Source organism: Chionomys nivalis, chromosome X, assembly GCF_950005125.1.
Source record: "Chionomys nivalis chromosome X, mChiNiv1.1, whole genome shotgun sequence".
NCBI classification, from domain to species: Eukaryota; Metazoa; Chordata; class Mammalia; order Rodentia; family Cricetidae; genus Chionomys; species Chionomys nivalis.
This window is the reverse complement of record NC_080112.1, coordinates 47025464-47048714: the sequence shown is the minus strand read 5'-3', so window position 1 is coordinate 47048714 and position 23251 is coordinate 47025464. Positions and strand designations below refer to the sequence as shown.

At 38.3% G+C, this 23251-nt stretch overlaps 1 protein-coding gene across 3 annotated transcripts in view; it reads left to right on the top strand.

Annotated features, from left to right (window-relative positions):
• Prrg1 (proline rich and Gla domain 1) overlaps positions 1-23251 on the top strand; it is a 131175-nt gene that overhangs the window by 63523 nt on the left and 44401 nt on the right. For all 3 annotated transcript variants that reach the window (XM_057760506.1, XM_057760504.1, XM_057760507.1), the window contains exon 2: positions 1717-1767. In XM_057760506.1, the coding sequence (XP_057616489.1) occupies positions 1758-1767 (10 nt within the window). In that variant the 5' untranslated portion in view covers positions 1717-1757. The remainder of the gene's footprint in view (positions 1-1716; positions 1768-23251) is intronic.

Below are 23251 nucleotides of genomic sequence, written 5' to 3'. Positions count from 1 at the left end.
AGACACAGGCTCTCTAGCCCTAGGAGGTCTTCTGTGGAATCAGGGTGGAGCTCAGCAGCTTTCGCTTGTCTAGCTCCGTTTGCCCGTTTGTCTAAAATCCTGTCTTTTTCCTTAGTGAACTGTAAGTCCCGAATCTGAGAGGAAAGGTCTGAGAGTTTATGCTGTAATGCAAGAACTTGTTTGAGACCTCCTATTTGTGCTTTAAGGGCGGCTTTGTATTGAACAATTTCTGAATCAAAGGCGTGCTATCGGGAGCAGTCAGAGCATAAGGCAGTGGCTGCGGAGTCCTTTTTGGCTGACTAAGGAAGACGCGGAGAATAGGGTGTATTTCTGGGCCTGTTAAAACTAACCAAGGGCATATTTCATCTATAAAACAAAAAAATGCAACTAAATCTCTTTTTTTTACTCTTACTCCTCTCACCCTGAGTGATTGTTTAAATTCCTTTATGAATTTCTCTTCCTTTGAAAGCGAATGGCCCATGTCTTGTGGGACGACAGCGAACCTGCGCCTACCTTATCCTGCAGATCTGTCCGAGTTCTACAGCTGCAGAATCTTCTATTTTTCTTGTTGTCCCGGGACTGCGCGTCGTCGTCCGGGAAGTTAACCGTGCTCCGAGTCACTGGTTCGGGCGCCACTGTAGCCGCCTCGACGGGTTACTCTGTCTAGGGTTTGTAACCCGCCTGGCTGGCCAGTTATTCCAGGGTCACGGAGAGGCACCACCTAAAAGACACAGGCTGATGAGAGAAAGGAGGCTCTGCTTATGTTGTCAAAGCCTCCCTTTATTAGGGTCATGGTTACAGCTTATATAGCCCCTGGATGGGGAGCTTGGGGGGCTGGGGCATGGGGTCTTGCTACGTGGTCCACGCTCATCACGCCCGTCACGCCCGTCACGTAGTCCGAGAGGTTACGATGGGTCAGGTCACGATTCCTTGGTCGGGAAGTCACAAGGTGACACACCTAGTTGCCTAGATAGTTTGGAATGTAAGGCAGGTTCTGCTAAGAGATAACTCTCTATTAACAGTTAATTTGGGTGTGGGATAGGCTTGGTCAATAAGACTATTCTCAATACAATTGAGAAGTGAAGCCCTCTGCAAAAACTCCTCACGGCGGTGCTTCCTGTAAATTTTGGGGGGACACGGCTCCTGACATTATGCTTTTGTTTTCAGGAATCCATGGTCCTTGATTCATGATGTTTATTGGAAATAATTGTGGGCTGCTTTGCCTCAAGGATAATTTAATTAGGGGCATTGCCGTTTGACACCATTCAGAAAAATGTTACAAGATAAAGGGAACTATACTTGTCATAGAATGCCAATGAAGGGAAGGCAGAGACAGGCAAGCTAATAATGTGCTAGCCCGGTTATTAACATCAAGTCTTTAGCATTTTTGCCTGTCATCTTTTGTTGATAAGGCTGTCCTCCAAAAAGATAAGCGTGTGACCAATTTAATGAGTTTTATGTGGCAAGGGCAAAAACTAATACCAGAAAAAGAAGGTCATAGTTAAGTTGGTATAGGCAGCCCATGGTTTCCAAAATTGTGCTTCTGTCCACTGAGGTTAGGTATCTGTGATCTATAAAGCAGTTTTGTCAGGGAGCAAGATTAGAGTGCATTGAAATGAAATGCTCACACTGACTACATCAGCTATAACGGAGCTTATCTGATATAGTGACTCAGCCTTTGTGAATCTGACTGTGTGTGTGCTCTGTTTTGTACAGAGAATCATCATCCAGGACCTGCAAGAAACCACAAGAAAAAAATGGGGAGGGGTAAGTTTCTCTTCTCTTTTGAAATGATTTTCATTCGTAAAAGTAATCTAGCGTTCCAGGGAAATTGAGACTAGAAATATGTTTGTAGGTACTTAAATTGTATTTTTTCTTGGTGATAGAAAATTTGGTCTGATTCAACACTATGAATAAAAAGACCAACATACTATGCGTTACTCACTGGTTCTTTTATTTTTTTTTTTCTGATATTTGGTTTTCTTGTTGCTAGTAGTGGTGGTGTGTGTATGTGTTTGTGCACGTGCACATGTATATACATCTCCCAGGACAGAGAGAAATAGTTCAAGTTTGATATTATATAAATGTTCCAAATTCCAACTTCTTTATAACTCTTTCCAGCGTTACCCACAAGCCTTGATGCTATGAGTTTTGCTAATAGTAACAGAAATTGACTCACTCAGTAATTAAAAGCTTTTAATTTACTTGCTGCTCATTCAAGGACCTGGTTTTGTTCCCTGTACCAACACTCACAACTGACTGTAACTCTGGTTTCAGGTGTTCCAATACCCTGTTGCTTCTGTGGGCATTTATGTGCACATTGAACACAAACTAATTCAGGCACATGTATATACACATACATAAAAATAAATTACTAAATATTTTTATTTTGTTTTTCTTGAGACAGGGTTTCTCTGTAGCTTTGGAACCTGTCATGGAACTAGCTCTTATAGACCAGGCTGACCTCAAACTCACAGAGATCTGCCTGCCTCTGCTTCTCCAGTGCTGGGATTAAAGATGTGAGCAACCCCAGCTATATTTTTAAATTTTTTCTAAAAAAAAATAGCACAAATAAAAAAGCTCCTTTTATGCAGCAGTGTTTTTTGTTTCTTTTAAAATGAAAATGTCAACAATAAAAACCATTACATGAATTCTTTGTGCTTGTTTTTGCTTTTACATGAAGTTATTATAGACAGACAATAAATTTTGGGTCATTTAATTTCTAATATGGACTATGCATATTAATGATTTTATAATAATTCTAGTACATTTATATCATAAAAGCAACATGCTAAGCTGGGTGGTGGTGGTACATGTCTTTAATCCCAGCACATGGGAGGCAGAGGCAGGCAGGCAGACAGATCTCCGAGTTGGAGGCCAGCCTGGTCTACAAAGTCAATTCCAGGACAGCCAGGGAAACTCTGTCTCGTATCCCCCTCCAAAACAAAAGCAACATGCTATAAAGGGTGTTAAGGAAAGATGCTGTATAGAGTACTATACTAAGATACATATGAACCCAGAGATTAAAGACCTGAAATCTAATGTATCCTGTATTTCCAGCCTCAAGAAGATGTGGTTGGCATACTGTGATAATATGTGCAAGTATATAGAACTGTAAAGTCTGATAACATAGGACAGTGGTATCAACTTATTGCAATGTTTATTGAATAAATATATCTTTATTGGTCCTTTTAACAGTCAAACTGAAATTATTGGATCAGATGCTTTTGAAAGCAACAGATATTAGAGTGTGGTTGTGCAGTTTACCTAGAATTCTGCCTTAAGTTGCTTGCCCCATCATAATTTGTGTCTTTATATGCGGCCGCCACATCACAGATCACTCAGGAATTCTTTCTGCACCTTGTTGCTTCTGCGTGCTCCAGAGCTTCCTTTGGAAGCTGTTTTGTTTTAGACATACTGGTTCTTTCTAAACCTTTAGATACCAATCTCCAACCATTTACATTTTTTTAAAAAAATAAGTAAACATTGTAAATAAATACATTAAGACATATTCCTAGGATTAACCCATGTTTGCAGTATCCTAAATTCTGCTGTTAGTGGAAGCTTCCAGAGTATCTCATATTGCTTAGTTCTCACCCAAACTACCAAGCTACAAGCAGGTTTAGAGAATGCCCTAGCTATTGTCTTCCATTGTCACCATATGAAAAAGAGCTACACTGTCAAGGAACCTATTATTTCTTGTTTCTTCTTTTACTTTCAAACTGATCATCAGTCACTAACAAAGAGATTGTTAGGGGCCTCCTTTAAAAGCTGCTGGAACAAATAGTGATTCAATGCCCAGGCACTTAATAGAACAGGACTTAGTAATGCAGTCTGCAAAGATGGGCATATTTCCAACCTGGAGACTGAAAAAAGGAAGTGCATCACATAATGTTGTTTTTACAAACGCAGGAAACTTGTGATAGCTGTTTTTTGACTTCTGGTGGTGACCACTTTGAAAACATTTATGTAAATGTGAACGAGACACCATCCTTTATTCTTTAAACTTTGCTGTGGTTTACTTGATTGTATTATATTTGTTTGATTAATTGTTGATTCTTTTAGTGGAAAGAAGAGAATGTTACGATGTGTGCTTATGTTTTTTTTTGGGTGTTGTATATTGAAATTTTTGCTGCATTTGGTAAACATTCTCACAAACAAAACTCAGTATGTCATACAAAAGAACACAACTGCAAAAATGGTATCATACTTGTGTGAGAACTTTACATTGAAGTTAATTTATTTTCCTATTCTTTAATAAGGACAAATCAATATTTTACAAATATATGAATCTTTTATTAATGAACATGAAAGTTCACAAACTTTAAATCTTTAAAAGGAGGAACAGGCACTATGTGTAGTTCAATTGCTAGAGTGCTTACCTAGCATGTACAAATCCCTAGATTTATTTGTTCCCTAGCATTACATGAGCAGTTGCTACATGTCCATATTCCTAGTACTTGGGAAAAGAAGGCTATGATCCAGGTATTCAGGATTAACCTTGAACATATAGCAAGTATGAAGCCAGTCTGTACTTCATGAGACAGCAACACAATAAAATGGGAGAGCAGGTAAAGAAAAGGCATGCATATTTAATTTTTTATTTGACTATAATCAGTCTTTATAGTGTTTGTGTAGTACTGAAATTGCTTTTACTCTTTATGATGTCTTTAATCGAGACTTACTATTTAATACTCAAGAATTTGTAGTTATTTTTATATTAATAAGTATTTACATTACAGATGTTTCCTCTGACATTCCTCTTATTTATCTTGTGCTGTAAGAAAAACTCATGTTATAAAATAAGGATAACCATTTCCATTAATATATTTATCTGTAAACTGAAACTGATTTAGAAAATATCATATATAATGAGTAGCCTATAAACAGTTTATATATTAGAGAGCCAAGATGCAGAACTAGGTCTTATGGTATCATAAATTTTCATTTCTTCTGATAAACTCTGAATATTCTTTATTATTAATTATTAGTAATATGTGAAGTTGATTACATATAAGCCCTCTGTTGCTGAGAAAATTATTGATTAATTATTTTTTCAGATCTATAATGATGTTTTAATATCATGGAGAAATAGACAGATAGTCAAAGTGAAGTAGCTCAGTGTCCTAATATTTTTGGTGACAGCAAAATCACACAGGTGTTTCAGATAGCAAAGTATCACAAATATAAAGATACTGTAATCAACAATGACCTGAGCTTGCAGTAATTCACAGACCAGCAGCACAGCTTATCAAAGATCATAGCAGATGTCAAGACATTTTACTTTGCAGACTTTGCTCTAAACATTCCACAAGGGAAGTGCCATAAAAGAAAAGACTCAGTCAGCACTATTTACCTATCCTATGTGAAAGTGATCCTTTTGACTAAAGACCTTTTACTCTTGTGTCTTTTCTTGAAACAGACTATAATGTGTCATATAACCTAAAATTTTATGACATGAAATGATGAGATGCTAGTTCAAAAAAATGTATGATTATATGTAAACTTCTGGTAGAAAATTAGCATTTTTTTAATTAATTAATTAATTTATTAAAGATTTCTGCCTCCTCCCCACCACCAACCTCCCATTTCCCTCCCCCTCCTCCAATCAAGTTCCCCTCCCTCGTCAGCCCTAAGAGCAATCAGGGTTCCCTGCCCTGTGGGAAGTCCAAGGACCACCCACCTCCATCCAGGTCTAGTAAGGTGAGCATCCAAACTGCCTAGGCTCCCACAAAGCCAGTAGGTGCAGTAGGATCAAAAACCCATTGCCATTGTTCTTGAGTTCTCAGTAGTCCTCATTGTCCCCTATGTTCAGCGAGTCCGGTTTTATCCCATGCTTTTTCAGACCCAGTCCAGCTGGCCTTGGTGAGTTCCCGATAGAACATCCCCATTGTCTCAGTGTGTGGTTGCACTCCTGTCAGAATGGCTAAAATAAAAAACACCAATGATAGCCTTTGCTGGAGAGGTTGTGGAGAAAGGGGCACTCTCATCCATTGCTGGTGGAAATGCAAACTTCTGAAACCACTTTGGAAAGCAGTGTGGCGGTTTCTCAGGAAATTCGGGATCAACCTACCTCTCGACCCAGCAATACCACTCTTGGGAATATACCCAAGAGATGCCTTATCATACACCAAAAGTATATGCTCAACTATGTTCATAGCAGCATTGTTTGTAATAGCCAGAACCTGGAAACAACCTAGATGCCCTTCAATGGAAGAATGGATGAAGAAAGTATGGAATATATACATATTAGAGTACTACTCAGCAGTAAAAAACAATGACTTCTTGAATTTTGCATGCAAATGGATGGAAATAGAAAACATTATCCTGAGTGAGGTAAGCCAGACCCAAAAAGAGGAACATGGGATGTACTCACTCATATTTGGTTTCTAGCCATAAATAAAGGACATTGAGCCATAATTCCTGATCCTAGAGAAGCTAAATAAGAAGGTGAACCCAAAGAAAATTAGCTTTTGACAAAGAAGAGAATGGGAAGACTTTACCTTTTCAAGTGAAACTTAAAGTTTTATTTTTATGATTCTTCCCCTAAGCAATTAGTACATTTCTAACAAAATGTTTTTTAGAAAACACAATCCTCTCCGGGCGGTGGTGGCGTACGCCTTTAATCCCAGCACTTGGGAGGCAGAGGCAGGCGGATCTCTGTGAGTTCGAGACCAGTCTGGTCTACAATAGCTAGTTCCAGGACAGGCTCCAAAACCACAGAGAAACCCTGTCTCGAAAAACCAAAAAAAAAAAAAAAAAAAAAGAAAACATAATGTCTTTATCCATAAAAAATTGATTTTTGCTGTGATTTTTATGAAAATCTGCATTCTATTTTTTAGATACATCTATTGATATGATTTTTTTGTCTTTTTTATTTATTTTTATTCTTTTTTTAATTAAAATTTCCACCTGCTCCCCGTTTCCCATTTCCCTCCCCTCCTCCCACATATTGTCCCCTCTCCCCACTCCCCTCCCCCTATCCCCACTCCTCTTCTCCTCCCCCTACTCCATTCCCCCTCCCTCTCGATACTGAAGAACAGTCCAAATTCCCTGCCCTGCGGGAAGACCAAGGTCCTCCTACTTCTATCTAGGTCCAGGAAGGTGGGCGTCCAAACAGGATAAGCTCCCACAAAGTCAGTTCATGTATTAGGATCGAAACCTAGTGCCATTGTCCTTGGCTTCTCATCAACCTTCATTGTCCGCCATGTTCAGAGGTGTCCAGGGCAACTGAGGAGAGGGAACCTGAAATGACCCTATCCTATACTGATGAATGTCTTGCATATCACATTAGAACCTTCATCTGGCGATAGATCGAGACAGAGACAGAGACCCAATTTGGAGCAACGGTCTGAGCTCTTTTTTTTTCTGTGCTAGAACTCACTCATTGCATCCATAAGTGCTTTTACAGTAATTTGTTGTATCTATTTGTTACTCATGGCTAATTTCCGTGTTTTCACCTTAAGAACAGAGGTGCTCTCCTACTAGGGCAGCACAATAGAGCCAATCCTGTTAGCACAGGTGAGGGGGAGCCATCCTCATTACCAATCTGCTTTATGGCAGCATGGGTTGGGTAGAGTTGACCACACCTCCCTACCCTGTTGCCATGAGGGCAGTCCATGACCCATTCCAGCTGCAGCACTCAGAGCAGCCAGCCCTGCACCTTGCCAGAGCAGCACTCTTAGAGCCAATCCTGCTGGTGCAGGTGTGGTTGAATCAGCCCCAAAATTGTGAGCATGGCAGAGCTGTCCCCATTACCCACCTGTCTTGTAGAGGCATGGCCGGGAGAGAGATAATCCCCATACCCATCAATGACTGAGACTGATAGGAGAGGTGACCCTGTGGTTATAAATATGGGAGAGCTGTTCCTAACCACCACCTGCTAGGGCACTCTGGAGAGCAGGCCTTTACTCCTCATCAGGGCAGCACAATAGAGCCAACCCTGTCAGTGGAGGTGTGGGTGAACCAGCCCCAAAGTAGTGAATAAGAGAGAGCTATCTCCACTACTCATCTATCTTGAGGTGGCATGGGTGGGAGAGCAGTTGCCACACCCATCAATACCTTTGGCAGATGGCAGAGCTGACCCTCTGGTCATAGGAACAGGAGAGCTGTCCCTGACCCCCACCAGTTACACTAAGGAGAGCAGGCCCTTCACCTTGCCTTGGCAACACAATGGCACCAATTCTGTTGGCACAAGTGTGGGTGAACCGGTCCCGAAGTAGTGAGCAAGGGAGAGCTGCCTCCATCAACCATTTGCCCTGTGGCAACATGGGCAGCAGAGAGTAGCCCTCCTTGCCACATCTATCAAAGCCTGACGCAGGCTTGAGAACTGGCCCTTAGGTCACAAAGCTCAGGAAAACTGTCCCTGCCCCCTACCAGCTGCAATACATGGGAAAGCAGGCCCTGCACCTCACCTGCATGACACAATAGAGACAACCTTGTTGGATGAGGTGTGGGTGAGCCAGCCTGGAAGTTTTAAGTGTTGGGAAAGTTGTCTCCACTACTCATTTGTTATATGGCGATGCGTGAGGGATGAGAGATGACCCTTTATTGCTTGCAAAAGACAAGCGAGCTGACCCTCTCCCTTACCAATTGCAGCACTCAGGGAATGGGCCCTGCCTCTCACCTAGGCTGCACAGCAGAGTGCCTAGTGGTTGGAGGTGAGGGTGACCTAGCCCCAATGTGAGGAGCAGAGGAGAGAACTGCCCTCATTACTCACCTGACTTGTATCATGGGCCAAAGAGAGAAGTCCTCCCCCCACCCCATGCCTATCAATCCCTGAGATAGGTAGAGGAGCTGACCCTAAAGCCATAAGAGCAAGAGGGCTGTCTCTTCCCCACACCAGCTGCCTGAATACCTTGCCTGAGCAACATAATAGATCTGGTGTGGAAGAGCCAACCCTAAGGGCTTGAAAGCACTAGAACTGGGCCCACCCCTCACTTATTGCTACAAGATGTGAAAGAACCAAGGCAATATTGGAGAGCTCACCATGGGAGTAAGGACATAGGAAACTGGCTGGCAGACAACCCTACCCTGCCTAAGCCCAGATCCAGGGTTTTGAATTGACCAACCCCAACATCCACCCAATATATCATTTGCTAGAGCACATGAAAGGACCTGACTCACATGCTCAAAGCTACAGGATCTCCACAACACAGGGCAATAACAAGATATCCAGGAAGAGTCCTAATGAGGGCCCAGCATCAATAGTGAAGTAGAAACTAGAGGCCTCAAACCAGACAAACACTGCATGACTCTGCAGTGAACACTTGCAAGTAATGATATATGGACAAAGGGGTTTATGGCATGACTCACTGTGTCACACTGTAGCTTTCATGAGGAAATTTTAAGTTTTTTTTTAATTTTTTTTCTCCTATTTTGTAAATTTTGCTTTATTTGGGGGTGTGTGTAGGAGTGGAGGGTAGATGCCAAAGGGACTGGAAAATAGGATCAAGTTACATAGTATAAAAGACAAAATAAATAAAAAAAAAGAACAGAGATACTGAGGAGGCTCCTCATGTTGTTTCAATAATAGTAAGACACAGATGTCCTTGCCCATCCTTTACAAAAAAAGGAAGTATGGCCAAGTAGCATTAAACACGTTGAATTTTTGCTTTTCTTTATAAAAACTAACTTACATGGAAAGCAAGCAGGTATTATTTGGGAAGACAATGAGAAAAACTGTGAAGGTAGTTTAACTTTTTCCCTTCCTTTTCCAGTATTGAGATTTTGAAACTCATTTAAATGCTGAGGCAAGAAGCAGAGTTCTAAGCTTAGAAGAGTGTTTTAGATTTATAAAATCTGAGTGTGAAAAGTCACTTTCTATCTTCATATTCCATACATAATGGTAAGATGCCCTTGCTGTTCTACTAGGATTGAATATAGAGTAGTTCTGTCAATTCTTAGGGCCAAGCATGTTGGCACAAACTTATAAACCAGGCACTCAGAAGAGAGAACTATCCAGATGTCAAGGTCATCTGAAGAGCTAAAGGCCAGATTGCCAAAGCAAACAACAAAAACAAACAGAAACCCTCCCATGATGACAATGTGATTAAGAACTCGTGAAAAAGATTTTAAAAAGAAAACTTTATAAAAATCTCTAAGAAAGGATTTTAATTAAAAGAAGAAATGATTTGGAAAATGTGCCTCAGAATTCAGCACAAGTTCAGAACTCATAGGCTCTTTGTGACCTCTGTTGTCATTTAAGGCTTATTATTCCCAACTGTAGAAGGAAGAGTTAGATAAACACACAAAACAGTTAATGAATTCTGTTCCCCTTTTGATTGTGAGCTTTTAATGGCTGAGTCATGTCTCCTGCCAGTATTTCTTGAGGGATATAGTGTAAAATTCTTAAACTCAGAAAAAATACGTAAAGCAACAACAACAAAAGCAACCACTGGTTGTCCTGCATAGACTAAGACTCTGTCCTCATACTAAGTCTTGATAAGTTGGGAACATGGATGAGTTCTTTGGGGAAAGGACAAATATATGCAGTAAGCCAAGAATTATGCAGCATGAAAGTATGAGGAAAGATGAATACAATCCATCTCAATTCTTTGCAATTCTAATCTTCAACTTTGGCATAAAGCTCCATATTTTCAAACAAGGAACGAGTCTTCAAATTGACAAGTTGTAAAATCTCATAGCATATGGCCTAATTTTATTTGGAAGCTCCCTGCTCTGTCTAGTGCAAGTAGTGGCATTTATTTAATGGCAATTAATTATTTCATTTTCTTTCCTCTATTAGAACTTAGAACATCTTATTATGGTGACATTTGTGCTGCTGCAGTTTAAATGATGTCACTAGTTTATTGTAAGCACTTATCGTCTTAATTTTATAACAGTAATACAAATCTGCTTGAGACTGACAGCTACCATTATTCCTGGCAAATGTTTTCCATTAGAAAAAATTGGGCTATTTAATGGAATGCTACTTCTTCAAATCCACTAAAGAGAGCTTTTGTCGTTGATATAGTCTTTTTTGCCTTTTGTATAGATTTGAGAATATAACACTTGGTGTATAAGTTGAGTTTTTAGTTTTTTATTATTTAAATTTGTTTTTAGACAATTTTGCACTTGTACAAAATGCATAGTGTCATTCTACTTTCCACCTCCTTGCCACCTCTGTTAACTCCCATCCTCCCTACAAATCTCTCTCTCATGCTTTTATCTATTCATTTTGCTTTGTGACTCTTTTAGGGTTTCTACTGCTATGACAAGACACCATGACCATGACAACTCTTATAAAGGGAAACATTTTAATTGTGGTGACATGCTTACAGTTCATATTTTCAGTTCATTATCATCAAAGTGGGAAGCAAGTCAGCATGCAGGCAGACATGGTCCTGGAACTGAGAGTCCTTGACATCTTTATCTAAATGCAACAGAAAGTGAACTGAGACACTAGGTGTGACTTGAGCGTACAGGAGACCTCAAAGCCCACTTTCACAGTGAAACACTTCCTGCAACAAGGCATACCTACTCCAACAAAACCAAACCTCCTAACAGTGCCACTCCCTTTGAGGGGGGATCCTTTTCTTTGAAACTACAGTAACCCACTGAGATTAACCAGGGCATCTGTCTGAAGAGGGGTTTGGAGGTAATGGCTGGAGCTTGGAGGACTCAGCAATAGGTATACACCTAAAAATGGTACTTTCATTTCCTAGAACTTGTCAAACCAATAGTTCAGAGGTAAAGTGAAGGACCTCATGGTTATTCCTCCCTTTACCTCCACAGACTCTTTATAGCACTGATCTTTTGAGGACCTAGGTCAAGTACTTATAGTTGTTATAAGTTACTGATTGCAGTGCTTGTGTCAAGTTCAGAGAATATTTCACAGCCCTGTACCATATATTCTGGTTTTTACATACTTTCTAATTCCCTTTGGCATAGTATTTCTTAGCCTTAGAAAGTGTTGTGTAATACTGAGCCCACAGCCATTGTTCATTCTCTACATTTTGAGCAAGACATGAGGCTCTGCATTCACCACCTTTCATTATCAGAGAAGGCTGCTCTCTGATTAAGGCTAGGAGTAGCTTTTGTCTGTGGGTATAAGCGTTTCTATTTGTCAGGATATGTGTTTTTAAAGGTTTCTTCATCTCAAAATTAATTAACCTTTTAAAATTGAATCAAAAGTGATGTAAGTTTGGCCATTTTAAAGTATGTAAGTTGGCCAACAATTTCCAAACCACTTTCATCAGTCACAAAGAAGACCCCATATTCAGTAATCTGTAACTTTATATTTCTTCTACCTTGAAACACCTGGAAGTTTCTATTCTGCTTTCTATCTCTACAGATTCAATTAGTCTAGACACTTCATATAAGTGGAATCATGTGGTATGTTACTTGATTTTCCTAATGATTTATACAATAGAGTAGTCATTCTCAACTTATATCATGACTCACTTAGGGTCAAAATTCCTTTTACAGGGGTCACATGTCAGATATCCTAAATATCAGATATTTATATTACAATTAATAACAGTAACAAAATTGCTGTTATGAAGTAGCAGTAAAAATAATTTTAGACTAGGGCTTCACCACAGCATGAACTGTATTAAAATGCCACAGCATTAGGAAGATAGAGAACGACTGCTATAGAATATTGTTTTGTAGATTCATTTGATATCTGTCTACTTTTTTTGGTGAGGTATTTGTTTAGGTCTTTGGTACATTTCTTAATCCATCTGATTGCTATTTTATTTTTGAGTTTTAACTTGTTTATCCATTTAATGAAATTTTTTTTTTCTTTTGGAATTTTTGACTCAAGGTCTGAGTATGTAGTCAGAGTTAACCTTGAACTTGTAGTCCTCCTGCTTTTGCTTTGTGTAACAGTCTTTTCTCACATATAATTTGTAAAGAATTTTACCCTGCCTGTGGTTTGTCTTCCATCCTCATGATATGATTATGTTTCTTATGAGTCAAAGAGAAAGCATCAGATGGTTCTAGAGACTGAGGCAAGTTCTAACCCTATAATCAAATATCTGTGATTTTGGTTTAGTCACTTAGCCTGTACTTTTCCATTTTCTTAGTCAGTTAAATAAAAGGATTGAAATGGATCAGTGGTTTCTATTACACTCAGTGAAGCATTTAGTTTTCTAAAGGAGGCCCTGAGGGAATGGAGAAAAAGAAGAGCTTTAGACAGAATAACTCCAGTTTGGATTTTTTTCTATCTTTTTTCCTTTCTATAACTTTGATTTGAAGAGGATTTTTTTGGCTAGTTAACTTTAGCATACCACCAGTTGATTAAATAAATCTCAAAAAGTGCTTTTCACATTTGAGATCCTGTGATTCATAAGCATTAATTTATATTCATTGAAGTTGTTTCAGTATGCAAAGAGGGAAAAAAGCATCCACAATTCCATTATCAATTTGGTTTTAATGATTATTATGTTGTTTATTAGTAAATATTTGTAGTATCCATTTGCTAATAATGTTTATAAGACATAGGCCTCCTCACTATATACTCACCAGATCACAACTAAGGTCTTAAACCATACTTTGCTACACATAGACTTTTAAAGTAAAAAGGCATATATCTAGACTAGAGAGGTGGCTTAGCAGTTAAGAGCACCAGTTCATCTTCCTAAGGACCTGGGTTTGATTCTCAGCATCTGTGTAGTTACTCATAATCAGTAATTCTAGTACCAGGGGATCTGGCATCCTCTTCTGGCATCTTTGACCACCACGCATACATGTAGTGCACAGACATATATGTAGCAAGAATGCCTGTACACATATAATAAAAATTAATCTTTTGACCTATACTTTTTTATGACCTACTCTGTACACCCCTAAAATCTCATTCTTTTAACCTTTAGATAGCATCACAATATGTTAGATAAAAAAATTCTTCTAAGACATATGATAGAATTCTAGCAATGGTATTCTCACAAACCCTCTAGCTAATTGAAAGTGATAACCAAGATTCAAGACAGCAGCTACACACAGGGCCTTGTAAGCTTAATATGGACCAGCATTCTTAAGAATACTGTGTGAAAATAACCAGGCTAGCTAAGGATAAAACAATCAAATTTTATTTAATATAAGGGGAAAACTCATGAAACAGGAAAAGAGAAATCCAAGCATAGCAATGTCTCATGGGAAAAGGCTCAGAGAGAGCACGCACGGAGATGCACACCTTTTTACCTGGGACTCAGCGAAGCCACACCTTAACTAAGACCCACCTCTTAAGGATTATTGGTTAATTAGGCTTTCCTTATCATCTCCCCATTTTGTCTCAACAAGAGCAATCCAAACCCATACAAAACTATAGACAATAGGAACAAGATATCAAGTATAAAATTACAAACAACATGAACAATGTTAAACAGACAGGAAGTACAATCAAGCACAGATTCTCTGTGTATTTTCCATCTTTGTGCAGCTTTGTTTTAACCTCTATTTCTTTTATTTTTACTTTTACTTTTTGAGACAGGTTCTCTGTATATCTTTTTCCTGGAATAACTCTGTAGACCAGGCTGTCCTTGAACTCTCAGAGTTCCTTCTGTCTCTGCCTCCCAGGCATTGGGATTAAAGGTGTGTCCTGCCACACCTTGAAGTCAGAGAGGTCAATCTACCTCGGCCCCTTGAAGTCTCAGAGGTCAATTTACCTCTGCCTCCTAAGTGTTGGGATTAAAGGTGTGTACCACCACACCAAACTACTGTCTTTCTTTCTTTACTTTAAGAACTTTAGCTTTTTTTCAAGCCTGCACATATTTTTAAACACACTATAAACCATTTAGAGGTTTTTCTTTCCCCATGGTTCATTGTCTTCCCATAACCTTTTAATTTTATCGGTAGTGAAAGGCACTATAATCTCTGCTGGGTCTATACCTGATAATTGACGAAGTCTCAATTTACCTTTTATAATTAATTCAGAGACTTTTTCCATATAAGTGTTTAGTTTTTTACTTGGTTTATGTGGTAAACCATCCATTCTAAGATAATATTTTTTTTCTCTGCATTAATACACCTGTAGGAGAAATTCTGGAAGGCAATATGACTAGAATACAATTAAGATTTGGATTCATCCTATCCACATGTGCCTCCTGTATTTTTTCCTCAACAATTGCCATTTCCTTTTCTGCTTCAGCTGTTAATTCTCTGGGACTATTCAAGTCTTTATCACCCTTTGCCACACCTCCAACATATACCTGAAGGTTGAGTCCTCCTATTCTTGCTATTCCCAGAGGAGACATTATTTGAATAATGTCTATAATCCTTGTCTATAATCCCTTCTCAGATGTCCCATTCTACCACAATTGAAATATTAGAAATTTCTTCTCCAACCTAAGCTTCAGTACCATAATCAAGCATTCATTGTATGCAAGACCCATACATCCATGGGTAATGATCTGATCTTTCAAGGCCCAAAAATTCTTTTGCATTCTAATTTGACATTCTCATAAGCCAAGGATTTAATTATATGTCTAGCTTCTGGGTCAGTTACCCCTATATGTACAGTCTTAGTTAATCTTTGTAAAAAGTCACTAAAAGGTTCTCTCTGACCCTGTTTAACCCTAACATAAGATATTACTGTATTTCCTGGTTCCTGACTTCTGTCCCAAGCATTTAAAGCTGCTGTGCTACGTAGGGCCAAGGTGTGTTCATCATAATGAGCTTGATCCTGAGGATCAGAGTAAAATCCCTCACCTAAAATTTCTTCTAGGGAAATCTCAAGTCCTTTCACTTTTTTCCATGTTGCTCTAAAATTTTTACTTCTTTCTTAAACTACCACCTCCAAAGCAACTTTCGTCCACTTTCCATGACTGCTGAAATTAACTGATTCCAGTCTTGTGGCATTGCTTTGTTATTGGAAGCCCATGTTTTGACTGTTTTCCTAATAAAATTTGAATGTAGTCCATAAGCTAAAATTGCTTGTTTAATTTCCTTTATATTAATCATATGTACAGGCTCCCATGTATATTCTTTGATAACCTCAGGGAATTTTGTGCCAGATGCTTTTTCTGATGCTATCATCGGAAAGGCAGTCAGAACTCTGGATAAGCTTTCCTGGAGGTTTTTACGTACTGTTGAGGCTAAATATTGTCTTTGTACCTTTTGTCCCAGGTTATCAAATTCGATAAATTCCTCAATCTTTTCAAATCTGTTCACCATTGCCTTTTTGTAAAGTCTGAAATTCCTGTCCAGTATTCAGTTCTAATGCCTTCATTGAGGATTCCAAGTTGTAAAGTCTGTCCAGTAGAGAAAATGTCTAATTCTTGGACATAAGTTTTATAGCATGTATGTTTCCTTCCTGGAGAGACATTCTATCAGTCAGTCTATCATAACCCTTCGAGAGAGTTCAATTAATACATTCAACAGTACAAATTCTCTGACAATGTCTCAAAATTATCCTTCTGCATAGTAGCAAATTTGTCTTTTAAAAGAGAGATATCAGTCTGTAAGCACTTTATCATTTCTAAGAGTGCCTCATTCTTGGCCCTATTATCAAACCATGTTTTTAAAGAAAGAATATAGAGGATGAAACTAATCCCCAGAATCAGATACAGTGGTATAGAAGGGAAATCATATATGTCTTATTAAACCTCATGCATGGTATAAGAAAAAAAAGTCTATTGAAACCCTGTGCAGTCAAATTTTCCATCATTTTGCCTTTTTAAATTATAAATTTTTAATTTATATTAAATTATGAATCTTACCTGTGGTTGATTTTGAACTTGAGTAGGTGCGATAACTGTTACCTGCCAGTAGGTGTTGCAGCGCACTTGGAGCCACGTGGCTTAACTGAACCTGATTATAGAGTTAATTTCTGAAAGATTTGCTCAGATTAAAAACAGTTATTTGGTATAAATCACAGACTGTGTGCTCCGCAGATGTCCCTGACTGGTCAGTGGTCACACAAGCAGTAAAATCTGAATTAGACCGACCTAAAGTTGAACCCATTCTGTGTGGTGGCAGCTGCAGGGTGCAGCAGGTGGGTCCTGGAAGGGGATGCGGAGCTGGTCATGCTCAGGGGTCCTAGGGAAAGCCTGTGTCCCATTTGAATTTCGGTGGTGTACGATTGGGGGAGTAAAGGCTACTCTTCTTGCACCATCAGTCACTCACACACTCCTGCATGCTACCTGTATCTGTACACAGAGGGATGCTCTCCACACACCAGAGCTGGGATTTCGATATCCAACACATTGGGTGCCACCTGTGGAAATAACTAGGCTAACTAAGGAAAAAAACAATTATATTGTATTTATTATAAGGAAAAATCTCATGAAACAGAAAATGAGAAATCCAAGCACAGCAATGTCCCACGGGAAAAGGCACAGAGAGAGTACACATGGAGATACACACTTTTTTACCTGGGTCCCAGTGAAGCCATGCCTTAACTAAGACCCACCTCTTAAATATTATTGGTTAACAAGGCTTTCCCCATCAAATACTATGTTCAAGCTGAACTTCTATACTCTCATTTCTATAGAAAATTAACATTTAAAAACTAATTTCACCACTGACATTATCTGAAATCATATTCTCAAAAAAATAAATAAATAAAAAGAACACATTTGTTACTGAAACTTAACTTCCCTGATTTGTTTGGGCTCTATTTGTAGGCTAGAGAGAAGTGTAGCTGAATATTTTTGTCATAGCTATGATATGTGACATTTTGATTAAATGTATTAGGTGTCTTACTAGGACAATTATACTCTCTTAGAGTCTATGCTGCAACTGTCAAATAGAATACATGTTATACTGTCTATGAGATGGAATGCAATGACGATTGCTTAAATCTATGTGTTAAGAACTGTAGTTCACATTTAATGAGTTATATGGCTGCCTTTTGCTTACTTAAGATAAAAAGTTCTTCCATTTAGGACAGAAAAATTATCAGTACAGACAAAACCCATAAATACAAAAAGGTTTTTTTTTTTATCATAGTGTGTATAAGTACTAAGACTTGTTGATATAATTGATACATTAGTTACAAGAGAAATAATCATAATAGCATAGTCTTGTTTTGATTACTCCATTGTGTATTTAATTATGCCAAATTAGACCATTGAATTATTACATTTGATTTCTTTATACAAGCCATTCTCCCTAGTGTATAAATATCATGTGTTAGCAATTTCTCTGTATTTCATTTTTTCTTTATGCAGCATAAAATTAATTAGACAAGAGACATCTGAATATCTGATCTAAAATTTAGCTTTTGTGAAAACCGTATTGAAGTAGTTTATGTCAATGCCAATGAACCATGTTTATTTACATTTAAAGAATATTGACCTTATAGATATCCATTGCTTCATTTGCCTTCTCTTTTACACAAATCCATTCCTGGCATGTTCTCCAGACTTATTCCAGGAAATTTGCATGTTATCTGGAGTTTTATTGTATGCCTTCTACATAATAATTTTTGAAGTCTTAAGTGGTCATCATACCCATTATATCCTTAGGAACCAGGTTTGGGACATTAAAACTTTTTTTTTAACTTTAAGGGATTATCATTTAATACCTTTCAGATGGACAGGATATAATTTTTCAATAAAATATTTAAATATTTAGTTCTATTACATACATTAAAACTTTTTATAACAATTATTTTTCTCTAATATTTTTAAACTTTCTGAGCCTATGAGCTCTGGTCTACAACTTCATGTTTGATTTTAAATCTGTGAATTCTTGAGTAAGTTTATGACAACATGATTGGTTATAAGAAATTTTGAATTATAAGTATACCAGTCATGTAAGTAAATATCTGTAGTTTCCATAAACAGGTCATTGATTTAAAATAATATTGTAAAATATTGTTTTCCTATAATTCTAAGTCAAACACCACTGCTGGCTGCTTTATAGATTCAAAACAAATATAAACACAAACATAGATAGGGATGATACTTGTTGATTATTCTTCTGTGTACATGTTTTCTTTGGGAGATGGTGAAGCCTAGGCTGAAAAATAGTATGTAGATATCCTCAAAGAATTGCATATGATGTAGTATCCCAATCTTTCAAAGTCCTTCCTGCTGTGAGCCATAAGGCATTATACAGTAAAAGTACAGCTGACAGATCACTGGACAAACTCAATGGTGTGTAATCCAGCCAGTGAGGAACTCAGTTTGCAGAGCTTCAAAAATACTTGTCTTTTGGATAGTCACTGTCAACCCTGTAGAAATCATGTGAAGCCATGACTCTTTTCCCTTTATAACAGGATTCATCATGAAATATTTCAGCAGTGTATAAATCATTCATTGAGATAACTTCTTCCTATATGGGCAACTGAATGACCTACATCATGGGGCCTTGATGTGAAAGCATTCACTCAGGAAAATCTTTGTTCTCATAGTCAAATCTATTCATATCTAGTCCTCCACAGTTATCCTTATTGACTAGACTTATTGACAAGAAAGGAGCCCTGAGCAGGCGGTACTGCACAGGAGAGACAGTAAGTCTGCTCTTGCTTATAAACAGGTCTAAGTGGCCCTGAATTCTCAGGAAGGTGTAATTTATTGGCCTTTCCTCTACCCTAATGAGCTATTAATACTCTGCACTTATCTTCACTTTTCATTTGACACAAGTTCTTAGTCTAGGCAATTAACTATACCTTTACACCTAAAATATACAGGAAAAAAAGCTTGGGTCACTAAATCAGCCCCAGAGAAAGAAATATCTTCTCAACTGGGTGACAGCAGATATAGCACCCTGATGCTTAGCCTGGGGGCCATGCTCCATCATAATTTTCCCCATACCTTCTGGGAAGCTTCACGGCCATGCTTCTTCTGAGACATAAGGCACCTGCCTTGTCAGTCTTTTATTCATCTTTACCTTAAGAAATGCACAGTTGGTACCATTGTTGTCACGTATAGTATTGTTAACTATGTCTGTGTGGGTATATTAACTGGAAACTTTGTGGAATGGAAAGAACAATGAGGAACATCAAAAGAGAAACGTCAAAAGGGGAAAATCAAGAGAGCATTAGAGAGAGCATAGGAAGAATAAATGGGACATGATAAAAAGATTTATGTCAGCTAATTTGTTTCATATTAGTCAGGGTTTTGCCTGCTGTAGTGGTCCTTTTGAATCGGAAATGTTTAGGGGGTTTACCTTGAGACTCTCCGGTGGTGGACCTCTCTACTGTCATGCTTTACGAAATCATAACCAACACTTTCACTTCAATAAATAAGAAAACTGTGATTAGTTAAGAAACAGACATTAGAATCACGCAGTCAGTTTAGTACCAAAGCAGGAAGAGGAATGCATGTCTTTTTTTATTATTACATTATTAATACTAGGAATCAAACTTTCCACTTCCTCCCCCACCTCTCACTTCCTTCCCACTCCCCCACTCATCCTTCCTCCCCTCCCCTTCCAGTCCTAAGAGAGGGCAGGGTACCCTGCCCTGTGGGAAGTCCAAGGCCCTCCCCCCTCCATCCAGACTTAGGAAGGTATGCATCAAAATAGACTAGGATCCCAAAAAGCCAGTACATGCCTTAGAGACAAATCCTAGTGCTGTTATCATTGGCTTCTCAGTCTGCCCCAATTGTCAGCCACATTCAGAGAGTCCGGTTTGATCATGTGCTCATTCAGTCCCAGTCCAGCTGGCCTTGGTGACCACCCATTAAGTCAGTCCCACCATCTCTGTGAGTGGACGCAACCCTCGCGGTTCTGACTTCTTTGCTCATGTTCTCCCTCCTTCTGCTCTTAATTTGGGCCTTGGGAGCTCAGTCCAGTGCTCCGATGTGGGTCTCTGTCTCTATCTCCATCTGTTGCCGGATGAAGGTTCTATAACATCTTACACCTGTCAGAATGGCTAAAATCAAAAACACCAATGATAACCTATGCTGGAGAGGACGTGGAGTAAGGGGAACACTCATCCTTTGCTGGTGGGAATGCAAACTTGTACAACCACTTTGGATATCAGCATTGTGGTTTCTCAGAAAGTTGAGAATCAACCTACCTCAGGATCCAGTAATACCACTGTTGGGAATATACCCAAGAGATGCCCAATCCTACTACAAAACCATTTGTTCAACTATGTTCATAGCAGCATTATTTGTAATATCTAGAACCTGGAAACAACTTCGATGCCCCTCAATGGAAGAATGGATAAAGAAAGTGTGGCACATCTACACATTAGAGTACTACTCAGTGGTAAAAAGCAATAACATCTTGAATTTTGCATGCAAATGGATGGAAGTAGAAAGCACTAGCCTGAGTGAGATAATCCAGACCCAAAAATATGAATATGGTATGTACTCACTCATTAGTGGATTCTAGCTATAAACAAAGAACTTTGAGCCTATGGTTTGCGATCATAGAGAACCTAAGTAATAAAGTGAACCCAAACAAAAACATATATAGATCCTTCTGGAAATTGGATGCAGACAAGATTGCCAGGCAAAAGTTGGGAGCATGGTGGTAGGGGAAGGGGAGGGGGGAGAGAGAAAGGAGAAGGGGAGGATTGGGGAGAGTTTGGGGGAGTGGGATGATTGAGATGGAGGAAGGACAGACATGGGAGCAGGGAAGAAGGTGTCTTAATTAAGGGAGGCATTGTGGGGTTGACAAGAGGCTTGACTCTAGAGTGGGTCCCAGATGTCCACAGGGATTTCCCCAGCTAGGACCCTGGGCAGTGGAGAAGAGGGTGCCTTGTCCCGTAGTCAGACTGATTAACTATCTCGAGGCATGCATAACTTACCTACAAATGCAGAACCTTTCTACTATAGCACTGTTCTCATTCCTTGCTTTCACTTGTTTTAAAATGTTGGTTAAGATGGAGTTGTTAAATTCTAACCATGCCATCACTAAATGCATCTTTCATGTGACAATCAGAAAACTTGAATAAGCAGATACCTTTGCATGTTGTGCAGTCTTCCATGAGAAATTCACAACTAAATAAGACATCAGAGATTTATTTGAGAAAAAATAATTAACTTTTTAAATATTTTGTGAACTATTTATAGATTTGGTTTCTAGTATACCAACATTTACACATTATGTGGGAACAGATTTTTCATTTGAATGGCTGGTATAGATTGAGGATTGCTTGAAAACCTGGCCTGAAAGTAAAGCTCAGCAGTAGAGAACTTTCCTAGCATGTGGTACAGAACCAAGTTTAAGGCCCAGTAGTACAACAAAATTTTTTAAAAAGTGAATTAAAATTTCAAAAAAAGTACTTTTAAGCTGGGTTCAGAGCTCAGAGGCAGGGCACTGTCCTAACATGCACAAAACCCTGCACTTAATTTTTTGTGCCAACAGTTCTGAATTAGATATTATAAATATACTGTCTTTATAAACACTATCCTGAACATGATATGGATCTTTTTATTGGTCACTCATACTCACCATGCAAAAAATAGTGATGGCTACTTCTTTGGGACATGACAGTGTGAGAGAAGTTAGATGCTTCTCTATGTAACCCTTGAAGGGCTTTCTTTTATTCTCCTTTTCCCCTGCATTCAGATTAATTGATTTTGCCTTCTTTTTCCTGTCATCATATTGATCTATTTCAGTTTACTTCTTCCTGCTGTACTTTTCAGTGTTAATGTCCAATGCATCTTTCAAGTCTCATAGTCTGCCTTGAGGTTATGGGTAGAATAAAGGGACTCTTTATTTGTCTAAAGGAATGGGGCATCACTGTAAGATAAGCACAAAATATAGCACAGTTGCATATGACCTCTCATATTTAACTTCTTGAGATTAGATTTATTTGACAACTACTAAATAAATGAAATATTACTATTAATACCCTCTATTAGTACATAAAATATTTGAATACACACCTGAATTACTCATCTAAATTCAATAAAATATAATTAATCCAAAATTATTTTTCTCGTAACTATGCATGATTTTCAAAACCTATATAACTGCTGCATATTTTTTTCCTTTTATAGCAGCTACTTTGTGTGGCCTGTTTTTAAAATTCCAAAGATGAGTCTATCAACAAACAGCTAAAAAAATTAAATTGAAAATAAGCACATAATTATTTTAAAGGATATTTCTTCATGACTTTATTACAAACACATAGCATTTGTAAAAATAGTCCTCAATTACATTCAGAATAATTTCTGAAACTTTTTATCCTGATTATATCACCACAAATATTTATGACTCATCACAGCATATGGTAGCATGCATGCGAGAATGGATTTTTGAATGGAAATAAGACAGACTTATTGTGAGTCAACCCTATCTGTGTTTATTCCATATTTTCACAGTAAATTTTATTATCAGTTGAGTAAATGTTGTTTTATTTACATGAAATAACTGTCATAAGTCTTACTACTTACTGCCC